The following is a 26,008-nucleotide window of genomic DNA, read 5'->3' on the forward strand; positions in this document are numbered from 1 at the left end:
TACGTGAATCCCAAACGGAGGCACGTACCGGTCTCGCGATAACGCGTAATTCTTTTGAGTGCCAATGTGTTCTCGCGATAACCCGCGGTTTCGGCAAGAAGAGCGTTTCTTAGTGGAACAAGTTTCTGTTGGAACTTATTAAATTCATTACACCCCATATAAAGTCACTATGGTGGCAAGCTTTAACTAAACCACGACAGGGCCTGATTTGTTCACGTAGCACATGTTAAATAAGTTAATTTATTAGGAGTTCACAACTTACTTGCTGATGTGTCGTTATTCTACAATTTTAGTGGCAGTTAATTTAGGACAGGTATGTGAGCGTTTCTGTGTGCCAAGTCGCCGAGAGACATTCCAGTGTTAAATGACGGAATGCGAAGAGCGTCCGTTTGTAACCAGGGTAACCAACACTCTCTAATGGGATTGGTTAAACATGCGGCGACTTTTAGCATTGGCTCCTCTCATTTGCTAATGTGGGGGCGGCTGCTGCGCCCAGAACAATAACTAACGCTATGTCGCCTGTGTCGCCAAGAAAAGACATTTAATGAATAAATAAACATCACTAACCACGCAAAACAACGATCTATTGCTATCTTACAATGCTGGAGCACGGGTAAGATACTTAATTTGTCATTTTGATGCCGCAAATTAGCCTGACAAACCAGCCCAGTTCAGTTTAGCTGCTAATTTTAGCCAAACTAAGTAGTTTAAGCTAGCTGTTTGTTTTGACAGCATTTTTAAAAGTCTGGTTAAGAAAACCTTCATTTAACTACACACTGTTCCATTGGTGAAAGTAGCTAGTACATTTACTCAAGTACTTTTTCTACTTAAGGGCAAATTTGGGGTATTTGCTACTGGGGTAACATTATTTCTACTCACTATACATACTATATAATACTACATAATACTAATGCCATACTACAATTCAGGCAGAAATACTGTACTTTTTAATTAGCTAATTGCATTTAAAGTTTTTTCATAGATGAGTAACACACTCTGTATAACACAGGACACCCACAGCTAGACACATACATTATTATAACAAATAAAAGATTAATACAATTTCAACAATTCAGCAGTATAAAAACATTGTTATATACAGATTTCTTTTTTTTACACTTTTACTCATTAAAATATGAGGGGACTGCGTCCACCTCTGCTTACGTTGAACCACAGGTTGCTCATGGGAACACAGGATAATACTCAAAATGTCCAGCTCATTTAAAAAAGTGAGACCAGGAGAAAAATTGCCCCAGAAATCCACAGGAATCCAGAGCAAGTAAGCTTGGTCACCTCATTTTAACAGCTATTACAAATTAATTTATGTGATATGACAACACATAATGCGCTTCTTTTCTAGGGCATCTCACGATCTCAGGAGGCTTCAGGCCCTGCTTGCCAAAAGCATCCCCAGACAAGAGGTTAACAACAAGTGACACTGCTTTGAGGCCTTGTGTCTGGATATTTTTAATGACAACAACACCAACTCACATTTCTTCAGGTTTGTGTATATATTGCAGTAAGAGACTCCCTCTGTTGCAGGTGGCACAGCTGAGTCACAGCAAAGCAAGCAGCAGTGGGGCCAGTCGACCACAAAGCCTGCATCAGCAAAAAGACACCGTCAGGCCTAGGAGTGAGAGAGACATCAACAGTGAAGCCTCTGAACTGGAAAAATTCAGGTTGAATTTATGATCTTAAGTGAAAAATCCGCCTGGAAACTTTCCACAAGTTCTTGGGACCACATACAGACCACACACCAAGCATTGCAATACAATTCGACTACTATATAAGCCTTTTAGCTTTAGTAGTAGTTGTGTAACATGTAACAACTACAGAAGATCTTGCATTGTGGTTTTGATGATGGCTCATTCATTATGAGATTAGCTGTTGTTTTAAACAATCAAATACAGTCTGTACTTGTTTGATTCATTAATTTTCCAGCATAACATACAAAGACCAAAGATGTTTCAGCAGCCATCCGCTGCATAAACTCTTCGCTGACATTCTCGCATCTCTTGTCAAAAACAGACTCTGCAGGTGAAATATCTTGAAATACTGTAGCATTTATTGTCTTGTTTCACACAAAGTTTAAGGTGGTGACCACATTTACTCTTTCTTTAGTGAATGGATTGACTGTGCACCTTCTGAGTCGGTCCTTAGAGTTCTCATCTGCCTACGATTATTGATCAGAGACACAGAACATCAGGTACAATGGGATAAAGTTTAGTTTTTTTGCTGCAAGTTACTTTTAGATTTGTTATTGTACATTTTATAAATACTTCCGCATTTATTACATTAGTACAGCAAATGAGTCAAAACAATAACTGCCTCTTTTACCTGTTTCCTGTTAGAAACTCCTCCATCAGCTTCAAGGCACCACTTTACTCGCCAGGGTAAATTTTCACCAAGGTTTTTTTTTACATGCCTGTACAGGCTGTACTTTGTGAAATATATGCTAATCCCCTCATCCCTGCTTTATTTCTCTTTTAGTATATGGAGTCTGTCACTTCCAAGTACATATCCTGTGGTGAACAGGCACTTGCTCCACAGAAGCTGGTCACAATGACCTGTGAGTAATCTGAAGACAATATCACAGAACAACACTGATAATGTGAGTCTAGTTTACATCCTTATCAGCCCTGGCTTTTTTAATTGCCCTGCAGACATGTTTCAGAAGCTGTCTGCTGTTGAAAATCAAAGGGTCTGGGTGATTGAGAGCGGTGCTCACAGGGTAAGTGATAAGTAGTGATAAGATAAGTTTATTGGTGATTATACTGTATGTTGTTAGTTTACACGTCATATGCAGGGCTGAGCCAAACTGTGCACCATAACAGGAAGTATTTAATAGAATTTTATAGTATTGTATGCATCACGAGTCACTTGTTGAGTAATTGTCTGGGCACTTAGTTAGGCTTCTTAAATTCTTAAACACTTTTGTGATTTGTGGGAAAATATGACTCTAACAAATTAAACCAACTTAACAATTTCTAGACTCTGGCGAAGCTCCTCTCCACGACAGATAGCAGTGTGCTGCTAGGAGCTCTGCTAGCTCTCACCACGTTGGCTGAGAGGTAAACAAATACTTATTTTAATGGAAAAAATATATTTGTGATTTAATCTGTTGTGAGCATTTTTTTCCTTCAGCCCAGAGTGCAAGGAGGAGATTGGCAAGCTACTAATCGTGGAGAACCTACTAGTAATACTTCAGGAATATGACCTGCTATCAAAGAGGTTTGTAACTGCTTCTTTGTTGTTGTGTTGTCAGTCTACAAGATAAAATGTGTCTAAGTTGTTATAGTTATTTATTCATTAGTGCTGATAAAATAGGCCATGACATGGAACATGGAAGTAAGCAGGGTTAGACTCATGAAATATTAAAGTTTAAAGAAATGTAAAATGTTGTAAAACAATATTTAAGAACTACTGGTTTATGTTTTGGAGATAAAGGCTGTAAGGGTTGCAAAACTATTTAACATTGTTCCAGACAAATAAATAAAGTCTCTGCAACCATCCCAAATAGTCATATAACATACATAATACAGAGGTTAAACATATTGTTCTCTCCAGGATGAGTGCAGAGCTGCTGAGGCTCCTCTCTCCAGTGCAGCAGGTGAGGGAACAGGTGAGGCAGATGGAGGGGCTGCCGGTGCTGCTGAGCCTGCTGCATGGCCAGCACCTGAAGCTGCTGTGGAGCATCGCCTGGGTCCTGGTTCAACTATGTGAGGATCCCGACACCAGGACAGAGATCCGGAGCTGGGGTGGGGTGCAGCAGCTGCTTCGACTTCTTAACAGGTTTGTGAGACTATGCTTCTCTTCTTACCCTGATGCTCCCATCACTCTGGAACAGGGTAAATCTGGACTAGACCACATGACCTTCTTCCATTGGACAGGTCTTTACCCAGTTTTAGTAGTTTCATCAATCTCCTTAGATGTTTTCTTTGCTTTATTCATGTCATCTCTCATGACTCTTGACATCTTTTCCATGACCACAGGAGCTGTCTTCCGACATGGTTGTTTAAGAAATGAGAAGCAACCACTGCATGAGTTAGGGTTAAATAATTTGTTGTCAGCTAAAACTGAAGCATCAGAAATTAGCTTAGTTAAATCAATGTGAGTTTTCTTTTAAGAAGAAAAAGGTATTTGTATTATATATTCACTTTCTGGCTTGTTCTCCCTAGAGAACACAATCTCCTCCAGATATTGATGGAGGTTACAACTAGAACTAACTGACCTACTGTACCAAATAACTCTTGACAGTGACAGGCAGTATGTCTGTGATCGCTCGTCCATTGAGATACTCTCCAGCGCCAACGCAACCGGTCGCATCCAGAGAGAGCACATCAGAGAGGCACTGAGCCCACAGGAGGAGATGGACAACACTATGGCTTTGCAGTCAGGTCAGATAATATTCAATATTCAATATTCAAAGAAAATATTGTATTTTCTTTAAGGTTTCTTTGGAGTTAGAATTAAACCAGTACAATGTTGTCTTTTAATGATGTAAAATGGTGAAAAAGGGTCAGTGAACCTAACTGGTGTTTACCACTCCACAGTAAAGTTTATCAGGAGCCTTATCAGTAGCTGAGAATGTTAATAGTTTTTTCCTGAAGGGATAACAGAGACCATTGAGACTAGACTTATATCTACTGTATGACTATGGAGGAAATGGTTGGAAATTCCCTATTTCTCTATAGGTCCAGAGACACAACTAGCTCTTTAGGTTTAATGTAGGAGTCTTTAAACTAATTCTATTCCCTCTCAAACGTTTTTCAGCCTGCTGTACAGCTCTGACTGAGCTTAGTCTGGACGACACATCTGTTTACCAGATTGTGCAGGTAAAGAAAAGTCCCTAATATCTTCTCAGTTCACTTTAATTTCTCTTTACCACAAGTCAAACAGTATAAAATACTGCATAATTATTAATGTTGGCATTCTTATCTTAGGAAAATGGGGTCTACATAATAGCAAAGCTGATTTTACCACAAAATCCTGGAGTAAAAGTCACACAGTTGCAGGTACATATACTATTATATGTATTAAATTACATTATGATACATTATGAAGATGATTTAACTCTGTTAACTCTGCTGACTTGTTGGCAGTGCTATGCATTTCGCTGTCTCCGATTCCTCTTTAGTGTGGAAAGAAACAGGCATCTGTTTAAGAGGTGATCTTGCACAATATAAAAACATTTATTTCAGAAAAGAAAATTACTTTAAGTTCATGTCGTGCATAAAGTCTTTTAAAATTAGCAGCTGTTGGATATCTGTTTTGCAAAGAAATCTCATCACATGTTCTTGACATAATCTTTTATGCGTTTCAGACTCTTTCCCACAGACCTTTTTGAGTTGTTTATTGATGTTGGCCACTATGTGCGAGACCTCGCAGCCTATGAGGGACTGCAAAGCAAAGTTTCACTGTACACTGTAAGAAAACAGCTTGTAGAAGGATTGTCTGTTTGCACAGCTTTGGTCTCTAAAATAAAAAGAAATATTACTGTGTTTTGGGAGGAATAAAACATTGTAGATGGACAGGGAGGATTCTTTACTGTAGAAAACAATGGTGTGTTTTTATATCGCAGGAAGAGGAACTAGACAGTCTGAGAGAAAGCATCGAAGCTGTGGACCAGAACCGACCCCCCCTTAAAGTCATCAGTGGTTACTCCATACTGGATCATCTGGGTACCGGGGCCTTTGGAAGCGTCTTTAAGGTACGGGGAACATCTTCTTGTAAGAGTGCTTCAGGTGGTTCACATATAGAGTCACTGATGACAATAAATGTACTGAATGACAGGTCCAAAAGCATAGTGCCCAGAACCTCCTGGCTCTGAAGGAGGTGAACCTGCATAACCCAGCCTTTGGCAAAGACAAGAAGTCCATAGACAGTAATGTGGAAAAAATCATCTCCGAGCTCACAATCATCAAAGAACAGGCATGCATTTTATTTTAATCATTAAATTTGATAACATGCTGTGTTGAGATCCTATTTTGTTTCCTTATTTGTTCTGTGATTCCTCTTCTCTAGATGACTCACCCAAACATTGTTAAATATTACAAGACATTTGTGGAAGGTGAGGATAATTAATTTTACTGTAGTTCAAGCCTGTACTGAACCAGCTGTACTAAGAAAGGGATAGAATAAATTTTGACCGGTAAAAATCCCTATTGTCCGTTATAGGCGACAAGCTGTACATAGTGATGGAGCTGATCGAGGGCGTGCCGCTGGCCGAACATTTGAACTCTCTGAAAGAGAAGCAGCAGCGCTTCACTGAAGACAGACTATGGAATTTATTTATACAGGTACCAACGTAGCTCAGTCTTCCTCCTCCTCTCCTCTACACTGTACTCTCTCTAACCATAACTTCTCCATGCTGCCTCAGATGTGTCTGGCATTGAGGTATCTGCATAAGGAGAAGAGGATAGTCCATCGCGACCTCACACCGAACAACATCATGCTGGGGGAGAAAGACAAAGTCACCATCAGTGAGTGTGTTACAGTTTACATCTCTGGTCATGCGACTTCCTGTGTTGTCTCATTATGACATGTTTTTCCTTTAAGCTGACTTTGGCCTTGCTAAACAGAAGCAGGAGAACAGCAAACTAACGTCAGTGGTCGGCACCATCCTTTACTCCTGGTAAGAACATAATTTTTCAGTCCAAAATAAGGACAGGATATTTTAATTAGGCAGTGGTGACAAATATCTGTTCACACGTCACATCATGTGGGCTTGAGATTGGATTGGCTCACAGCTAACTTTCAGTTGTGGGCTTTAAGAAAGGAGAGATCTTTGGATTTATTTCCTCTGGCTTTCACTTTAATGGCCCACAAAGTCTGTGTTTAGGGTTGAAAAGGTTACTCTCCTAGCTTAGCGTTGCAGTTAGGGGCCAGAGGATACATGATATTTACCCTCGTAAGTAAAAATATGTGTTAGCCCAGAGGTGGTGAAGAATGAGCCATATGGAGAGAAAGCTGACATCTGGGCTTTGGGCTGCATCCTCTACCAGATGGCCACTTTACAGCCGCCGTTCTACAGCAGTAACATGCTGTCACTGGCCAGCAAGGTAGCACAAACACACACATGCACACTGACATATCTACAAAGGCTCTCTGGATTCTTTCTTTTCTGTTTAGTTATTGTTTTCATGTTATGTGCTGGTAGATTGTCGAAGCCGCCTATGAGCCAGTTGAAGTTGGAGCTTTCTCAGAGAGAATAACCGACATGATCCGATGGTGAGGCTTTTATTTTGAAAACATCAATTTTGATGTATGAATGCAGCTGAGAGCATGTCTTTAAAAGCTGATTGAGTGTTTCTGTTTTATGTACATTTTGTGGGATGTTTTGTCAGGTGTTTGAGTCCAGATGCAGACCAGCGCCCAGACATCGTGGCTGTCAGCTCCAGGATCTCTGACCTTATGATGAAGCTGATGGACGGCATGTGCACGTCTCAGAATGCACTGGAGAGACGAGCAGAGAGAGACAGGAAACGAGCACAGAAGTACTTCCTAGAAAGGCACAAAAGCAGAACGAACTGCTGTAATTCAAAACCGTCTCAGGTCATTTAGATTTTTAAAATTAGAAAGACAGTTTCAAATCCCATTTTGATATTTGACATGTTTCTTTAACCGTGTGTTGCATTTATTTCAGGAACGACTCTTTATGAAGACTGAATATCCCACTTCATGCTCTTCTGCAGCCTGCAGTTCAGCTGATGAATACCAAAGACTCAGTCAAGGTGTTTCACTGCACAGGACTTAACACATACAGAAAGATTTAAATCTAATGTTTCAGATGATGATGGTGCACACTGTCCTAGCCAAACTAACAGTACAAATACTACAGTTAGTTCCTGCCAGTGGCGAATATCATCATATTTAGGTTAAATGAACGCTCAGAAATGTAGACAACTTGTTAATGGCACCATCATTTCACAGTTTTTTAAAACTAGAAATTATAATTAATATTTTTGTAGTAGTTCACATTGTTTTATTTATCATGTTTCATGTTTCATGTTTCATTCGTGTTTTTTTGTTCTTATTAAAAGGGAAGCAGCCCAGTGCCTGTGCTACACCGCTCCAAATTTTATCTAGGTAGGTAAACCACGTACCAGCTAATAATAGAGGCGGATGATTGTCGAAGTTTACTGACTTCTACTGATTCACTTATCTTTCCTGTTAGTGGGGATTATGCAGCAGCAAAGATGAAGCCAAGACCAGGTATGTTTTTAATCTGATAGGAATTTTCTTAAGTCTCTTGTCAAGATGAGTCGATTTCACAACAGTTTATTTCTCTTCAGCCAGTTACTGTGTTTGAGTTTCTCTTTTCGCAGTGTCAGCAGGGATCTGTGTCTCCCAGAAGAAGCTTCGACAGATTGATGATCCGATCCAGAGGCTTCTTGTGCAGCTGCACAAAATTATTTACATCACTCAAGTACAGTTCAGTTTAAAACTACAGTCACACCTCAGTTTAAATGTGTTGATTCTGGTTTCTATTATATGTAAAGAAGGTTTCATGACTCAGAAATAATCATGGAGAGGTGTTCTTTAAGTAGCTAACATGCTCAAAAGTGCAGAGAGCTCCACACAAGATGTCCTCATAGTTTTAGGCAGTAAACAATAGTAGTAGTGAATGTAAACCTGAACTTCTGTTTGATTGTATTTTGTCTTTTTATCTCCAGCTTCCTCCAGCTTCACACAATAACGTTAAACGACGGATCATTGAAAAGTTTAAAAAGTCTCTGTTCCACTGCGGCAGCGATCCATACAACCTGAAAGTGGAGCTAAGCAAGGTTTTTACTGTCAGATTAATTCACATATTATTATTATTTATATATATTTCTTTATTATATAGCACATATACATTAGTGATAAAGTCATTTTAAACATAGTAAGATGTGCTATCACCTGTTTCTATGCATCCATGAATAAAATCAGACATATATTACATCTGCAGCTCCTCCAGGCCTCTCCAGAGCTGATGGACTTGGGATTAACCAGCTCAGAGTGGTGGCCTCTGAACCACCACTTCACAGCAGACCAACACACTGCTGACAGCACAGGTAGTTTGTATATTAACACAGTTTATCCGCGACAATCCAGTAAAAGATGAGGCACAAAACGCTGCAGGAAGCTGCTCTCTCACAGACTCAGAGGAAATGATTGATGTAATCTGGTTCATTCTTGACTGTGATTTGCGAGATTGTCATCAGGCTGTAGTCATTGAGGAAGCACAGACTGAGTAGTGTCCACGTTTTTCTTTACTCAGGTGGTGAGACTCTCAAAGATGGACTTACCTATCAGCAGATGCAGGTCAGCTTCTTCTCAGAGATGTCTGTATCTCACTTTGAAAGAGAATTCATTAATTTCCACTTCAGAGTCTTATTGAACGTCTGTCTGCTGCAGCTGAAGTGATTTCCTGTGGAAATGTTCACTTTCAGGGCATCATAGAAGAACTGCTGGAGGAAAACAGCTACTATGAAGTGGCACACAGCAGGTGATCTGAGATGGGAACATTTTACTGAACCATCCTGACAAACATTAGACCTAAAACCCATCATTATTCATCATTAGTTAATTATGCTGTTTCCATATTTAGGGGCACAGAAAAAAGAAATGATCAAGAAAAGAAGTGAGCGTCGACCAGCTGGAGAATTTGACTTCACAAAGACTTGAATTGATCTTATTAAGATCCTTTTTATGCACTTAACATAAAAATGGTGCAGAAGCTACAAAAACACACATTTGTTTGTACTTTAACAAACCTGCTGTATGTCAGCACACACCTTCAGTCTTCAGGAACTGCTTCTGTACAATGTGTTGTAACTGTGTGAATCTCCAAAGATGATTTCATATACAGTACGTTCACCATATTGTAAATGCATGTGATTTATATTTATTTAAGTTCAAAATGTAATCTTTTCTAACCCATTGGAAATGTTAGCATACACGAGGAGACGTTTGTTTTTAAAGGTGGGGTGCTGCGTCTCCGCTTTCCATTTCTGTTGTTTCAGGTTTGTCTGAGTTTAGCACTTTAAATTCTCAGGACCAGACTCAGAGATTTCACGGTTTCAGTTCATCGCTGCATGACTGCACGTCACAGCCTGTGTTTCAGGTGGCAGCAGGCCACAACGTCCTCTTTCACTTTACTCTCAAAGAGCTGGTATGAATCCCGGTCTACATTTTTATTGAACATACCACCTTTTGCTGTTCTTGTATTGGACTAAATATTAATGTCAGTAATTTACAGTGAGATGGATATTACATTATTTTTCATTTCATTTAAAGGGCACAGTGAATGTTTTTTTGTGCATTTTGATGTAAAACAGATCTGTCACTATAAACTGCTCTATTTTAAAATCACAGTAAATAAACATTTAATTGAACATGAATCATGTTTATATAAAAATCTTGTTTAGTTGTACTGTGATGATGTGACACAGGAACAGGAAGTGAGTGATCTTGATAATCTATGCAGGTCTGACGTGGAGCCGATTCCACGGTGGTTGAATAATCCTTTACATAAATAATAAGTAGTCATGCAACAATGCAAAAATACATTAAAAGTAGAAAAAAACATAGTATTAAAAATAAATGAGTCATTGTACTACAGTAGATATAAAGGTCACCAGGTTAAACCAGGGGATTATGAGATGATTAACAGGTGGGGAAAGAACAAATCTATTATTTTTCTCTAAACTTAGCTTTTTTTATGAGTTTTATCTCTAAACACACTTATTTAAATGAAACTCTCTGAGAAGTGCAAAGAGTCACATAACATTAAAACGTCTGTCTCTGAAGTGGAGTAGAAATAAAGGGAATAATGAAGTAAAGCACATGTACTTGAAAATGTGACTTCAGTACCATCGTGAATGAGTGAGGTCCAAAAGGAGAAGCTCCACCGTCCGGTGTCATGGTGACTCAGAGGTTTAAACAGCTCGTGTCTGTGAGTCTATCACACTTTTTAAATGTCAGAGAGGCTGTTAACAACAACTCAGTGTGTGACAACATTATATGTAAAGACTAATGAGAGAAGCCACAGATTCATACAGTTGATCTTTTATATTTAAAAAAACCTACTTGATGCTTATTATTCTGTTTAATTTGTATAAAACTGTGCAGATGTTGAAAATAGATTAACTGTGCTGTGATTCCCCATTAGTTCCACAAGAGGCAGCATCTCCCTTGTTTTTCAGAGAAGACATGTTGACCTCAAACCACCTCACAGCTTCACGAACCACAGCTTCGCCTCAGAAATAGCAAAGGCCTGCAGCATCAGTACAATAAATAAATAAATAGAAGTTCACTCCAGTACACAAGATTTTAATAGAGCAACAGTTTAGTAATATCACAAATGAATGCACCGTGAAAAATGATCTTATTTGTGTGAAAACACAGATGAGAAAACCAGCGCATTAACACGTTCTGTTCCTTTCCCAGACAGAAATCAACATATTTGGCACATTTAAAGTAGGCACAGGTGTTCTCACAGTACACAGGCTGCTGGTTTTGCCACTTACAGCGAATATTTCATACGTTTATTTTAAACAACATCCTTACGTTTCGTGGAATGGACATTTTTCTAGACACAAACATTTTGCTGTTGCAAGTGCAAAAAACTCAAAATCACATTTTCTACTTTTGCAAGAACAGATATATTTTATTCCTTTTGTCTGGTCTAATTTTTGTATTATTATCAATAATTACTACAGAGTGCACTGTATTTATTGAGGCAATTTTCATGCATCTGTACGTGTTTGTGATAAGACAATGTAAAGCATGTAGAGTTGTTTCGGTCGTGAACGATTCGTTCAATAAGAACGAATCTTTTCTATGACTTGGGAGTGATTAGTTCTCTCAGTGAGTGATTCGTTCATTTCCAGTTCATTGCAGTACCTTCTCTCGCCACATGGCAGCAGCTCCATAAGCACAGTCAGCAGGACAGGAAACAGAAATGATTCGTTCACGACTCACTCAACTGTGAGTCCCTACTCAGGTCCTCGTTCTTTTGTCACGTGACAACAGGCCGCTCAGGCTCTGTCAGCAGCACTACAGTTCGTTCACGAGTCGTTCATACAGATCGTTACGGATTCGTTCTTTCGTTCATTTGTCACGTGACAGTTGTAGCTCCGCTACAGAGCTGTGGACTGAGAAACAAGGAAATAAATGATGTCTGATATCTGACGGTCATTTATTGTCAACTGACGCACGACAGACATTATTTATTCATGGAATCATAATTAATTAGTGGTCTTTGATTCTTGTAGATGTGTGTAGTGATTTTGTGTAAATAATGTGAATTATGTTTGTACATAAATACTTTCGAAAATGATAAACATGTTAATTGTGTTATTCTCCTCCATAAAATAATAAAGTGTAACATTATTAATAACAACTACAATAACATCAATAATAATAATAATAATAATAATAATAATAATAACAATGATAATAATAATAATAATGATAATAATAATGTCGCGTTTTGGACACAATAAATGCACCATGTAAATATTTTCGGGAACTTGTTACTTGTTGCTTTAAAAGTCTAAACTCATTATCAATAAGTTTAACTTTCACTCGTCTTCTACCAGCTGTCACCGGCTGCAGCAGCAGTAACTCGCTCTCGTTCTTCGTTCACTGCTCTCGTTCATTTGTCACGTGACAGCTACAAAGTCACTTTTGCGCTGTTAAACAACAATATCAGGGAGGATGCAGGAACACAAGTCCCTTTATTGTGGTGTGTATTTGCTTTCCTAGGTTTTCACATGGTTTGAATTGCTTGTGGCATTTTGTGTATTATAATTTGTCAGCTGAACAAACCATGTTGTTTTCACTATATAGTGTCTGAGAACCGCGGCCATTTTTATATCACCCACTAGAGGGTTACACCGCAACCCGCTGGAAAATGAACGAAATGAACGAAATGAACGAAATGATTCGTTCACTTTAGAGTTCGAGACTCACGAATCTGAGTCAGTTCAAAGACTCGTTTTTCCCACCACTAAAAGCATGTGGCAGGATAATATTGTGTATTAGCTTATGTTTGATATTCTGCAAAAAATATTGCAAAAATAAAAATAAAAAAAAATCTAGCAGATTACTACATGAAGCTGATAACTGCAAAACTCTTTTATACTTTTAATTTCCATTTAGCTACATTAGTTTTTTAGTTTATGCACTTACATTTCCCTTTTTTATAAGTGGTACAGCATTATTAAGATAATTTTCTAAAATTAACATGATATTCAGTTGTTAATTACTTAGACGGTTTCCATAACAGGCAGCATAAACAGGTGATAAGGGAGTTGGAAAAAGCAGCAGCTAGTTAAGTTTTTAAGAAAATTAAGAATTAAGAAGTAGGCAAGTGAATATATTTCAACAGATGTCTGTTTCCATCTGAAATTGTGGTAATTAACAACAAAATACCAGCTAACGATCAGAAAAATAGCAGTGAGTTCATATAGTTTATAAAAAGCTCCAAAATGTCCATTCTTTACTATTTTTGCTACACTGATGCTAAAGGCATTGTTAATTAATGAGGTACAAATGAATCCAGCTGATAGCTCATGCAAATATAAATACAGAGAAACGAACAGATAAAAAAAGGTATGAGTCGTTCTGATTGGTTATGAGGAGCCTGTTAATTTAACAGGTGTTAAATTAAAACACTACTGCATCGTTTTCGCCCTTTGAAACAGGATTACAGCTCAGAGAAGTTAGAAGTCATTAACCAGGGATGTTGTTAGTGCAACAACTGAATCTCTTCTTTAAACTCAGTGTCTTTACTGCAGAACGAGCTCTGACTGTGCTGAGTGATCCTCAGGACTGCATCTGTAGGAAGTCGATGAAATGTTCTCAGAGCAGCTTCAGAGTAAGAAACCGGAGGCTGCTGTGTACGGGGAGGAGGCAGCGGCTGTCAACTGGCTGCTGTTTTGCTTCGCTCTCTCCTCTGAGCGTTTCTTCTGGTGGTTCTCCAGGTTTTGCAGATCCTCCAGCATCTCCTCGATCAGAGGCGGCATGGAGCCCGGGATCTCCATCTTTAACGTCACCACTCGCTCAGCTCCTGTGGACGTCGTAGAGTTTTTACTCTCATGTTGTGCAGCAGCAGTTTTAAACTACTATAGATACTGAAGCACAGTAATGTCAAGTATATCTTTAAATACAGGTGTAATGTCAGCAGGTGTCTAACAAGCTAATGATGTTACTGAGAAGCTACGTCTGTATGTATCCCCCACACATTTAGCACTGAGGTCGACAGACGGCATTTAATTAGAACTATTTCCCACCGGTAGACTCCAGGTTCCCAGGTAAAAGCATATAGGATGAAAATGTACACCCATTCATTTTGTTTGTGATGTTCTATCATGTCAATGTACCTACAGCAGCAGTTTAACCCTCACGTCACTCAGGATGTTGGATTTCTGTAAATATATTTGACTGCGTTCTTGTGAGAAGACCATACTCTAATATCTGTCTGTTATATATTTATCTCTAGGCCCAGCAGTCATGTGACACGACCTTCAAACCAGCTCCTCTAACTAGCTGCAAACTGTTTAACTCGTTTTATCTCTTTTGACCTTTAGCTCTGATGCTTCGCAGGTCAGTGATCTTCATGAGGGCCTTTGGGAACATCAGGGGCATGCTGGGTCGCCGTTTGCGAGAGTAGATCTTCAGCGCCTCCAGCAGGGGCTCCTGCAGCACCTCCACCTTGGACGGCTCCTCTAGATCCTGTCGGTCTGATCGGACAAACAGAAACACGGGTCAGTAACGTGTTGTTTAAGTATGTCAACGTTAAAAGATGAAAGATTATAAAGAGGTTCACCTCCAGAGACGAGGCAGATCGCACTGAGGAGGCCGCTCTCTGTCTCGTCCATTTCCAGCGGCAGCAGCTGCCCAGCAAAAGTGAAAACCTGATCTGTCAGCGGTCCAAATCCGGCGTTGTGGATCTGAGTGCGGGTCAGGGTCAGCCCATCAGAGAAGGTCATGGTGTCCTGGTCTGGAGTGTATCGAGTGCAAATTCTCAGGATCTGGAAAGAGGAACATCGGAGTGAGGAACAGGACACTTAAGGGACAAAAACAGCTGCAGGAAATATTTGGATGAATAACATTAAGACAAGTTCCAGGTTTACGGTGCTGCACGGTGCCAGAGGGGAAATGACAAACGATGAGAACCTGGCAAACTAAAGTCCCAGAGGAACTGACGAGGGGGAAAACATGTATGAAACTGAATTTCAACAGAGTATTTGATCACATGTGGCCTTTCCCTGAGTAAATGATGAACCTCTGACGGCGATGATGACCAATACATTTGGTAGTGAGTGACAGAGACGCTGGAGGGAGGATGACGGAGCATAAAACATGCTGACACACTAAATGTTGAATGAGTCGGTCCAGAACTGACTCACACCTGCTCTGAATCGCACTAGAATCTGTGTCTGTGTGAGTCAGCTCATAATCTTGTGTGGGTTCAAGTCAAATGAAGTATTACAGTGAATAAAACAGCTCGCTAACTTATTTCAGTCACTGTGACATGTAGGAAGCGGTTTCACGGTGGATCTACCAGGATGTCCAGGCAGGCGGCTTTGAGCAGAGTAATCTGGTCGGCGATCGTCAGGCTGGTGAAGCCTGGCACTCGTTTGGCGAACTCCACCACCTTGATGATGCACTTGGTGGCGAGCTCGCTGAACTTGTCCCACAGCCCGAGGTCCAGCTGGATCCTGTGGTCTGAGCTGGAGTTCTGGACGGAGAAGAAACAAACAGAAGGCGTGTTAGATATTTGTTCTCTGTGAAATAAATGTTTAGGTTTCTGCACTAATCTAACTTTGACAGCATTAATAGATTTTCTTTGTTTCTTTGTTACATTTCATTAATTTAAAGACAAAAACATCACATCATTCAACCAATGATCGACGAGAAATAACTGCACAAACAAAGTTTATTATCTTCGAGCAGCAACAGATGCGGCCGTTGGTCATTGCTTCTGTATTTCCTGACTCCTCCACTCACACTTCCAGTCAGCGCTCGGCTGACCTGCCAAACCACAGACATGTGATCCTAAACACATTCTGAACAGGGAACGCCCTCACGTCAAGTCATCAGGTTTACTGTATTCTGTTACATGCACTGTTCCTGTTTTAAAGTGTGTGCGTCACAGTTTGCATAATCAGCAACGTGTGCATTTTGTGTGCTCCTTGTTCATGACTACGTAAATAGTGAGTTCATTAAATTAATTTAATTTAATCTAATTCATGCACTAGTTGTGTTCAGTCTGTACACATTTAATATCTTCACCATAAAGATTGGAGCTGGTTTCTACACCAGCTGTTTGACCTGATACAGCCTGAAATTATTTATTTAATGCATGATGATAATGAGATTTGTTGGTTTCGTCACTGTTTCCTATTTTATATAACAGTCTGTTTTATCAGCCTGCATTCAAACGTCAGCATACAGAGACTTTGTTTTGGGTTTAGAGTATTTTACATTCAAGAATAAAATAAAGAACAAAGCCGAGCTAATAGGGATCAAACGTGATCTTTTAATGGATTCCAGTGGCTCGTGTTCGCTCAGATGTTGGATTTTAATGGATACAGCTGTTCACCAGCGTGTTCATATAGACATCAGCTGAATGATTGTTTACATTCTTTCTTATGTACTATTAAATCTTTTTGTGTAAATCTGATTTAAACATGATTTAAACATTTAGCTACTCGATATGTTTCCTACAAATCCACACAGGCTACTTGAAGACGCTGTTGAAAACGTATGAACACCTGGAAGTTTTAAAGACGTTTCTTCATGTTTACGTGTTTCGTTGAGGCTGACGGACATTAACTGAGAATATTGTCTGAACCACTGTTTTGGTGTCATTTGGTTTTTTAACACTCCGCGGCTTCAGGCTCTGACCTTTCAGTAAGTTGATGGGTTCTCAGAGCTTCAAATGCCACCGACTCTCCTGACTCTGGATCGCAGCAGACATTCCTACATTTCCTGTGAAACCTTAAAACCTCCTTAATCCCAAATTGTGTTCAGTGGTGCCGGTTTGTGAAAACATACTTTTTCATTTTTCAAGACACTTTAACTATTTCCACCTATGATTATTTTATGTGTGGCTGTGTTTTAAATGCTTTTTATCATCATCCATTTAATACATCTGAACCATCAACAGTTCAACACATTTCGCCTCTCTGCAGATTCTTTTTTGTCTTTAAAGATTTATTATTTTAACAGAATGGCTTCTAGTCCAGACTCACTGTGGTGTATTTTCCCAGCTGACAAAGAGAGGGGAACGTTTCCCTGTGAGCCCTGCAGATCTTCTCCACCACGAGGCCCAGCTCTGCTGTCAGCTCGTACGTCTCCATGATGGTCATCTTCACCGCTTCCTTCTTACCCTTCCTCCTGTTTCTGTCGTTTCTCACTGCTGGGGATATAACAGCACCCAGTTATTGATGTACTTTCACTACACTACATGTATTTGACAGCTCCAGTTTCATCTTGTAACAAATATTAATGAATTGTGAGGTATAATGTTGGATTAGTACATGTAGCAGTTAACATCAGCTCCACCTTTATCAGCTCTGCTCTTTTTGTTGCACATATTTAAAGTCAGGGGTGTTTTAGTTTCACTAATCCAATACAATGAAAGTCAATAGAATATAGAAACACAGTAGATTCGATTCGCTGTCAGCAGCTTCAGTGGTAGAAAACAGTTTCCACCGTGGACCGTTGGCTGTGTGGATCATCTGTTGGTGTCCAGCGAGCACGTGAAGCCGGCTAACGCAGCCTAACCGGGTTAGCCTTTCATAACCACTTTGGTAACCGTGTCAACAGGCTTCACTGCGTCCCACTGACTTAGTTCAGGCGGCTACGCACATGTCAGGGGAGTTCAGGATTATGCAACACCTCAGTCTCCACCTTCTTTACTCCAGCCTCCTCCCCCTCCTCCTCCTCTCTCTGGATGCCCTACATTCAGTCATTACTGTGAAAACACAAGTGATATCACATTGCACACCGACGGAAGCAGCCACTGAGCAGTTACATCGCATCCGTCTGTCTGCTACATGTGATGTATTTATGTAATGAGCAACAGTGGGAACATGTGGCGGGGTGGAACCTGCACTGCCGCCCTATCACGGCCTTTAGATCTGTCTACACGTAACACACACGATTATCTGGGTCACTTCCAAGGACTTCTTAATGAAGTGTTGCATAATAAATATTTAAACAGATTAGTGTGCTCCAATCACCCAAAAATATTTTCTCACGTATTTTGTCTCCTTTACTCTGCAGATAGTTTCAGTTTGATAACAAAAATAAACAGCAGCATGTTTTTCTAGACACAGGGTCTCAACCTCAGTAAATAATCAACAGACACAGGTGTAAATGTAAACTGTTTTAAATATGTTTTATGAAATTTAATCTATATAGAGAGATTAGGAAACATGTCTGCACATGCATAATATACAAAATAACACCGGTCCATTACTTTAAGTGTATAAACTGTACTAGTGTAGGTTTGTGCTCAACAACAGCAAAAAATATATACTGTATATTTTCTATAATCCTGTATTTATGTACAATAATATAATATCTAATAAATAAATCTATGAAATAATCAGAATTATAGTAATTCTATTTTTTAACTAGGACTTTGTGCAGTATTTTTACATTGTAGTGTTGGTACATTTAATTCAGTTTCAGTTCTTTAGGAAGAAAACATATTGTTCTTCCATCATTGAAAAAAAGAACTGTGTTTATTTTGATTCATGTCCATCAATGGTGTCTTTTTAGGACAATATTAACAATTTTAAACGGCATCACAGCTCTGAATACTGTCTGTACACCTTCTAGAAGGCTTTGTACTGTGCAGATATAATTATAAATACACAGTAATATTCAAATCACACTCAGATGAATGTCTGACGGACACGTGGGCAGACGTGTGACTTTGTTTATTGATATTTTGTGTGTGTGACTAAATCAAACTGAAACTACAAACAAAAAGCTGACAATGGTCATTAAAAGTCAATAATTCACTATTATGACACTGACTTTTCAGTCATCTTGATATTTCATTCTCTCAGACCACCTACCCCGTCCCTAACTTCCTATGAATTTAATCACTTCCCTTCATGCATTCATGTGCATTTCAACACAGATGTCCCGTCTCGTGATCACTGCAGCTGAATCATAGTCGTTCACACACTTACACTCCTTGGACATCCCCACGGCGAAGCACCTCTGCAGCCGACAGTACTGACAGCGGTTCCTGGTGATCTTGTTGATGATACAGTTTCTGTCACGGTGGCAGGTGTACACCATGTTTTTCTGCACGCTGCGGCGGAAGAAGCCCTGAAATGATGAAAGAGCAGCCAGGAAAGAAAAAATATAAATTATTTTATTTTATTTTTTATTTATGGAAATTCAAGGATAAATTTGAATAGTTTCATGGTTCAACAAGGTGAAATATGATTACCAAAAGAATAAGTACGTAATAGCTTGCTGTTAACAAAGTCTATATCTAGGTAACATTAACATCTTAGATATCAAAATAAGTAATTACCAGAATATACTGTAATGTTAAAAATTCCTCCTACGTCCTGCTTATTTTTGTTTTAATCAAACAAAGGAGAAATTCTTCTTTAAATACTGTAGAATCACTCTGCTATTTGTTAGACACAGTGATTTCTGTGTAATAACCATGGAACTAGGTGGAAAATGCTAATTGGTCTGTTTCTGCTTAATTTCATAAAAGGTTTTGATGATGATGTCATTATTATGTGTATTGGAACAGACACTATATGCATTAATATCTTTACTATCTTATTTATTTCATTCATCTTGTGATGTCGAGGTGCTGTTACTTCTCCCTCCATCCATTAGTTACCTTGCAGCCCTCACAGGCGCTGACTCCATAGTGGTAGCCTGAGGACTTGTCTTGACACACAAAACAGGGCTTGTAAGTGCGAGGAGGTGCAGGTGGAGAGGGGGGGCTGGTGAACAGGTCGTCTGAGCTGGAGCTGGAAGTGGAGCTCTGCCTGCCCACTGCTGCAAACACACACAAAAGTGACACAGATGAACGAGCACGAAAGAGAGAATGACTATGTGATTAAATTTTAATTTAAAACCAGGGTTTTATGCACTACCAGCAGATGAAATCATAGAAAAATAACTTCAGAACTTGCTTGAAAATGATGATGTTTTTAAGTTTTCCACAGCATCAAGCTAAACTGTTACAGCTGATGATAAATCTATGAATACTTTGTGTAAAGAAACAGCTAGTGGCTAATTCGGCATATTTTAAATGGTGCCAAATCTCCCAGGTGTAAACACCATTTCTGCAGCAGCAGTGGAGCAGTCTAGACATCCATTTTGTCTTTCCCTGCTCAGTTTCATAAAATAGCTTTGAGTTTCCAGAGAAAAATAAGGTTGTGATTTAAAATCATTGCTTCTAGTTTCCTGCTCACTGCTCAGGACTCCCATGTAAAACTATATAAACCTTATCAGTTTGTATCAGGCTCTGAGTCTGTGGTAGAAACCCTAAATATAGACGACATAAAACTGTGGAGCTTCATAATGTAAAAAAGGCAAAATGACCTAAATAAAGCTCAGTGTTAATCCCTGGCTTCCTTTGTGCATCACAGACGAGGTGCATTGTTGTTTTATTGTATTATTTTTGTAAATATCCTGTAAACTCTCAGTAAATTAATTCACCTACTGTGGCCCAGCTGACACCTCCATTATCCCCAGCACAGTGTACAACAACGGTCAGCTGCCCCTCTTTTAAAACAGGGACAAAACAAGAAAATTCTCTCTATCCCCTTGAACCCCTGCCCTCCGATTGAACCTGGGTCAAGCGAGGACTCCCCCGTCAGCTCGAGTGCTCTCCCAACACAAAACAATGCAGGAGCATGCCACGAGGCCAACTGAGTGATGAGGGGCAGCGAGAGGGAGGTGGGGAGGGGCGGTGTAAGTTATTTAATCCAGGGAGGTGAATAAAGAGGCTGCCCCCATCCCAAATTTAGGTGGTGTTATTTGATGTATGTCACAATGCATTGTGTGACTCAAACATTCAGATCAACAAAGAATTTGAAGCGTGCTAAATATTTTTGAGAGAACGTCAATGACATGATTTTACAAAAGGGAGGAACTGCAGGATGTATTTGAATTGCAAAAGCTAGATACTGACTTATTCATAGATACCAGATTCTGCAAAATGTCATTTTATGCAATGATGACACTGTTAGTTTGTAACTCAAATACTGCAACAAAAACAAACACTCCTTCTTTCTCATGATTCATTTTACTTTTTGTTATATATAAAGTAAACTCCCTTTATTAAGGGACTGAGTAGGATATTATTACATCTGGTTCATTGTGAAAGAAGGTCCACAAATACAGTGTGCTTAGAAATCAGACAATAACAGCTGCAAAACCTGCCTAAGCATCTTCGTGTTTTTAGGATTCCTCAGTATCAGGTCAAGATAAGTGATAGTTGTCCCTAAAGCCATGTGTACATTGCAAAAAGGAATATCTAGCAGCTAATTCGGCATATAGAACAAATCAATTACTCAAACTAAAAGCCTGCTGAAAAGACATAAGGGCCTGTTCTGTCATGTTCTGTGATTTCAACGTCTAAATTTAGACAGGACAGATTTGTTGTACCTCAGAAATATACTGTCCAACCACACAGTCACTCAAGAGGATTCAAGGTGTATTTTGGACCAGGATCTGTACTTTAACTCTGATCTAAGAGAAACCTTTTTCTAAAGCTGCTTAACGTCCAGCTCCATAATATCTTTAAGACCTGATGGTACCATATTATCGTTGATAAAGTGATTTTACTTTATTTTATACCTTACAGACCAAACCGTGAACAAATTAATAGGATAAATTAAAAAAGTTTTAGTTGTGGGAGAGTATGATGAGCATGTTACAGTATTTTTAGTTAAAAACATAAAATAGTGAAAATGTTCATCAGGACTTTGCACGGTGGTTGTTTTACAGGTGGTCTGGTGCTCACCAGGTGTGTCCTTGAGCAAGACACTCCACGATGTATGTGGCTGTCGAGGGGGAAAGCAGGAGGACACATTTCAATGTGGCACATAGCAAATAAAAGCTTCTTTATTTTTTATTTATTTATTTTTTTTTATCTTCAGACGGTTTGGTTCCTTTCAATCACTCAAACAATCTATTGTCTATAATCAAGTCCTGTTTATCATTTATCATCATTTACATTTAGTTTTGAATGCTGAATGAGACTTTCGTATTTGTACTTTCACTTGAGTAAAAAAGGAGTTCTCTCCTGATCTCCTGAGCCACTGACCGTCCAGTGAACCTGCGGTGACCTCAAACTGACCGGCCCTGCCCCGTCCCAAACTCAGACACCACACTTGAGCTGCTCTGCTCTCAAACACAGTGATCTGTTGTCTCCAAGGAAGCACATAGATCAATATAAATGTATTAATAAACCTGTTTCTAGCCTATAAATACAGCATATTTGTGCATATATGACAGATGCACCCTACATGTTATAACCTTTAAACTGCAGGATGATGATCTTTTTTTTTAGTTCCAAAGCTGAAACCATTTGATTCTGGGGTCACATACCGTGAATAACATTTCTTGATTTAACATAACTCAATTATTTTTAGATGTTAAAAGGATATTTTGCGCTTTGTGGAGCAAAACCTTTATGTCTTTTATCCAAAACATCCCTTTTGCACCTACCCTGCGAGCACCGGTGCTCCTGCCAGTCCGACTCGATCAGCTCTGGAAAGAAGGCTGCCAAATCCTGGTCCTGCTCCTGCAGCATGCAGGACGAGCTGGATGTGGTGTACAAGTCCAAAATCTCTCCGGGACCAAACGCTTGAAATTCCATATAGTCAAACATGATTTGGCTTCAGCGGAGCGCGTCTGGAGCGGCTGTAAATCCTTCAGAGAGGGGCGGTTCCTCGGTTTGAATGACACCACACTGGACGCAGACTGCGTTGAAACACTCAGATATCAGCGGATTCAATCCAAAGGGGCGTGTGTGCTCAGACACAAACCCACATTTTACAAACACGGTCAGAAACAGTTTGCATGTTGACGCGCAGCTCGCAGAGAGAGTGTCCAGCTCCAGAGGGGAGACACCGGTCAAACATCCACATCCAGAGGATGATTTGCATAACAAAGTTCGTCCCAGGACATCTCCTTCTCCTTCTCCTTCTCCTTCTTATTATTTCCTTCCTATCTCTTCTTTATTGGTGAATGTTTCAACTCAACCTTCTTCTTTCTAGTTATGTCACAGCGACCGATGTTGTTACCTAATGTATGCGAGTGAACTCTCCATGAACCTGCTGCTGACCTTCACATGACCCAGCCGCTGTCTGACATCACCAGCAGCGGAGGAAACAAGTACTGAAGTCCGGTACTGCAGTAGTATGATCAGTATGGTGGGTAAAAGTAGCTCAATCACAGGTTTTAGGAAGATTACTGTTGCAAAAATGAAGCTGTTTATTAATGGAAAGAACTCCTTATCCAAAGACAGAAGACACAACAGTTGTGTTTGTAGGTACTGAAGTTTGGGGTGTTGAAGCAGGAAGGTGATGTTGATCACTCGCTGCCTCTGGAACCCAGAGCACAGATATGAAGACATGCCACTGGATTCTGGATCACCTGGAGAGGTTTGGTTACTGCAGTAGTCAAGAGATGACGAGAGTCTACACGAGGAGCTGAGTAGCATCTTCAGATTTTACTTGTCTTGTATGGTGACCCACAGATTCCTGGGAGGTTTGTGTTTCGTTAGCATCAAGTAGTTTGAAAGCTGAGGAAATTAACTATCATCATCTTCTGCTTCTTCCTCTTCATCTGACAACTTGTGGCTGCAGGAGACGGGATTGGGACTGATTGGGGCCTTGATCGACTAAATGACCATTTTTCAATACGCTTGTGGTTTTGAAACTCTGGGTTCTGCTCTGTAAACCTTTTAATCTGAAAAACCATTCAGGTTGGATCCTTGTTTTTTTTTTTTTTTTTATAAAAGGACACTAAAGGCATCAAAGCAAAGCAAACCCTGATGTTCCAGTACCGGCATGTCTTGATTGACACCATGTGGCCTTTTACAGAATCAATACTTTTCAGTTTCTCTTCATTTACGTCCGATTCACTTCTCGATTTTTGACTTAAAGTGAGAAATATTTGCAGTTAGGAGGATCCATAATTACATTAACTGAAGATAAAGTAAGTCAGGTTGGTGGGCGAGGGGAAGGAAATCGATTCCACTTGGAACTGATTTACACTGGAAACAACTGCTCTGCCCTAAAAAATGAAAAAGGAAAAATAAGGAATTGAATCATCCTCCAGTTCTACAGGTGGGCCGTGAACGCTACGAACATGTAGTTTGCAAATAAAAATACACTTGATCTCCGTCACAGCCACTGCTAACTCCACTGTGGTGTACGGGTAGCACAGCTCCAGTGTTAAGGAGGCTAATTACTCCCAGTATCTCCCACACTCTAGGGAGGCGAGGTCATCCAGAGGACAGGCATGTGAAGCATTCCTGCAGCCTGCTGCTGCCGGACCTCCCTCCCGGCTCAGTCTTCCCCTGTCCTCCTTTTTCTTCCTTCATCCATCCTCATCCGACTTCCTCCCCTTCCTTCTGTCCCATTTACAATCTCTAATTTTTTTCTTGTCCTCAATCTAGATCAGGGAAATTTGATTTGCTTGATAAAATTTATTTTTATAGCTTTGGTGGCCTGAGCTTAAGCAAAGAAGGTGATTTGACTGAGATGAGACTTTTCATTGCAGCCTTTGTCAACCTCTGTCTTTGGTGCATCAAAAGTACGAAATGTACATTTGGTGTTAAAATGAGCTTTAATTTGCTCCAGCTGTGGTAACTTTAGCAGCTTTGAGCTTTAAACTGTTGGACAATAGATGAATCTGTGCACAAAAAACTTGTGTAACACTTGTTTGTGTGAACGTTATCATTTTTTGGGAACAGATCACTGTAAAATATGTGACCATGTCCAAATTTATAGTCACCATTCACTCCCTGCCTTTAACTTAATAGAATTTACTTTGACAGATGAAGTCACGAAAACTTTATTCATGTATGATTTATGTTTTTTCAGTGTGTTTATAAGAGACATGTGAAATATAACAGTGAAAAATATTTAAATGATCATTGTAACATTAAAATTCCTACTCCAGATATGTAATAATGGTTGTTATGGTACAAGTACATGAACTACTTTATAAACTACATATTACATAAACTGGAAAACAAACCTTTAGAACATTACATAGCAACTCTAAGTAACTGGTGACCAGGCTGTAAACATACTGTATCACTATAATTTGTGAAGAAGAACAGTGTTAAAGAAGGAGATCTTAATGTGTGAGATGCTGAAGAGCTTAGAAAATCAGACGTAAGCAGGCAAATGTGAATGTAAAACACCAAATTTATATAACACAGCTCATCTTTAGCAGCCAGAGATCCAACCAAAGAAGGTGATTTGAATAGGATTCCATTCCATTAACGCCTTTGTCAGTCTTTGTTTGACAGTTTAGCCAGAAGGCAAACTGTCGTTGCTGCCTGTCTACTCGTCTTTGTCAGCATTTGATTTCATTATTGCAACAAACAAATAAAAAATTCTCGATTTTCAATAAACTTTACTGAAAGTCAATTGTTAAAATCTGTTAATGCTTAAAATGAGATATTTACATATTACGAATTACTTGACATTATTACACTTGTTATTCTGCATGTTAGAGCAGCTTAGTGGGAAACATCAGACATCACTACAATCTTCATTTATCTCCTGCTGTTATTTTCTGGGCTGAATCGTCCATTTCAGCTCCAAGAGCGTCCACTCCTGGTTTGTTAGTGCGTCTCCAAACTGAGGACGGAGAAGACACGTTAGAAGACTTTTGATTTCTTTTAGTCTTAAACTGTATAACAGTAGTATTTGTTTTCTGCTTGACTGTAGCGCTTTAAAGAAGGAGAGACGCTAAAGAAGAGTTTTACCTG

The 26,008-nt window shown here is 39.5% G+C and overlaps 2 protein-coding genes across 6 annotated transcripts; one reads left to right on the top strand and one right to left on the bottom strand.

The window, feature by feature from the left end:
• The first annotated feature begins 24 nt into the window (after positions 1 to 24).
• nek10 (NIMA-related kinase 10) lies at positions 25 to 10,425 on the top strand. 4 transcript variants are annotated; one of them, XM_026370319.1, is made up of 35 exons: positions 25 to 613; positions 1,177 to 1,279; positions 1,361 to 1,421; positions 1,543 to 1,679; positions 1,942 to 2,037; positions 2,122 to 2,206; positions 2,352 to 2,393; positions 2,491 to 2,569; positions 2,664 to 2,731; positions 2,992 to 3,071; positions 3,145 to 3,231; positions 3,568 to 3,792; positions 4,258 to 4,397; positions 4,774 to 4,835; positions 4,944 to 5,015; positions 5,103 to 5,167; positions 5,324 to 5,426; positions 5,582 to 5,710; positions 5,794 to 5,931; positions 6,025 to 6,070; positions 6,178 to 6,299; positions 6,380 to 6,482; positions 6,559 to 6,634; positions 6,932 to 7,061; positions 7,160 to 7,230; positions 7,347 to 7,554; positions 7,646 to 7,733; positions 8,043 to 8,088; positions 8,177 to 8,214; positions 8,328 to 8,428; positions 8,676 to 8,786; positions 8,951 to 9,059; positions 9,263 to 9,306; positions 9,435 to 9,490; positions 9,593 to 10,424. In XM_026370319.1, the coding sequence occupies exons 2-35, from the start codon at positions 1,209 to 1,211 to the stop codon at positions 9,627 to 9,629; spliced, it is 3,126 nt and encodes a 1,041-aa protein (XP_026226104.1). In that variant the 5' UTR covers positions 25 to 613; positions 1,177 to 1,208; the 3' UTR covers positions 9,630 to 10,424. The 4 variants fall into 4 exon arrangements, with proteins under 4 accessions (XP_026226104.1, XP_026226105.1, XP_026226102.1 ...); XM_026370320.1 differs by having other exon boundaries at positions 8,951 to 9,056; XM_026370317.1 differs by having other exon boundaries at positions 4,944 to 5,167; positions 9,593 to 10,425.
• A 2,588-nt stretch (positions 10,426 to 13,013) lies between these two features.
• LOC113171044 (retinoic acid receptor beta-like) lies at positions 13,014 to 22,916 on the bottom strand. 2 transcript variants are annotated; one of them, XM_026373417.1, is made up of 8 exons: positions 22,726 to 22,916; positions 19,883 to 20,043; positions 19,206 to 19,347; positions 17,250 to 17,413; positions 15,557 to 15,733; positions 14,819 to 15,023; positions 14,574 to 14,732; positions 13,014 to 14,059 (listed from the first exon to the last, which is right to left on the bottom strand). In XM_026373417.1, the coding sequence occupies exons 1-8, from the start codon at positions 22,886 to 22,888 to the stop codon at positions 13,863 to 13,865; spliced, it is 1,368 nt and encodes a 455-aa protein (XP_026229202.1). In that variant the 5' UTR covers positions 22,889 to 22,916; the 3' UTR covers positions 13,014 to 13,862. The 2 variants fall into 2 exon arrangements, with proteins under 2 accessions (XP_026229202.1, XP_026229201.1); XM_026373416.1 differs by having other exon boundaries at positions 17,250 to 17,416.
• Positions 22,917 to 26,008: the final 3,092 nt, after the last annotated feature.

This window comes from Anabas testudineus, chromosome 16, assembly GCF_900324465.2.
Source record: "Anabas testudineus chromosome 16, fAnaTes1.2, whole genome shotgun sequence".
NCBI classification, from domain to species: Eukaryota; Metazoa; Chordata; class Actinopteri; order Anabantiformes; family Anabantidae; genus Anabas; species Anabas testudineus.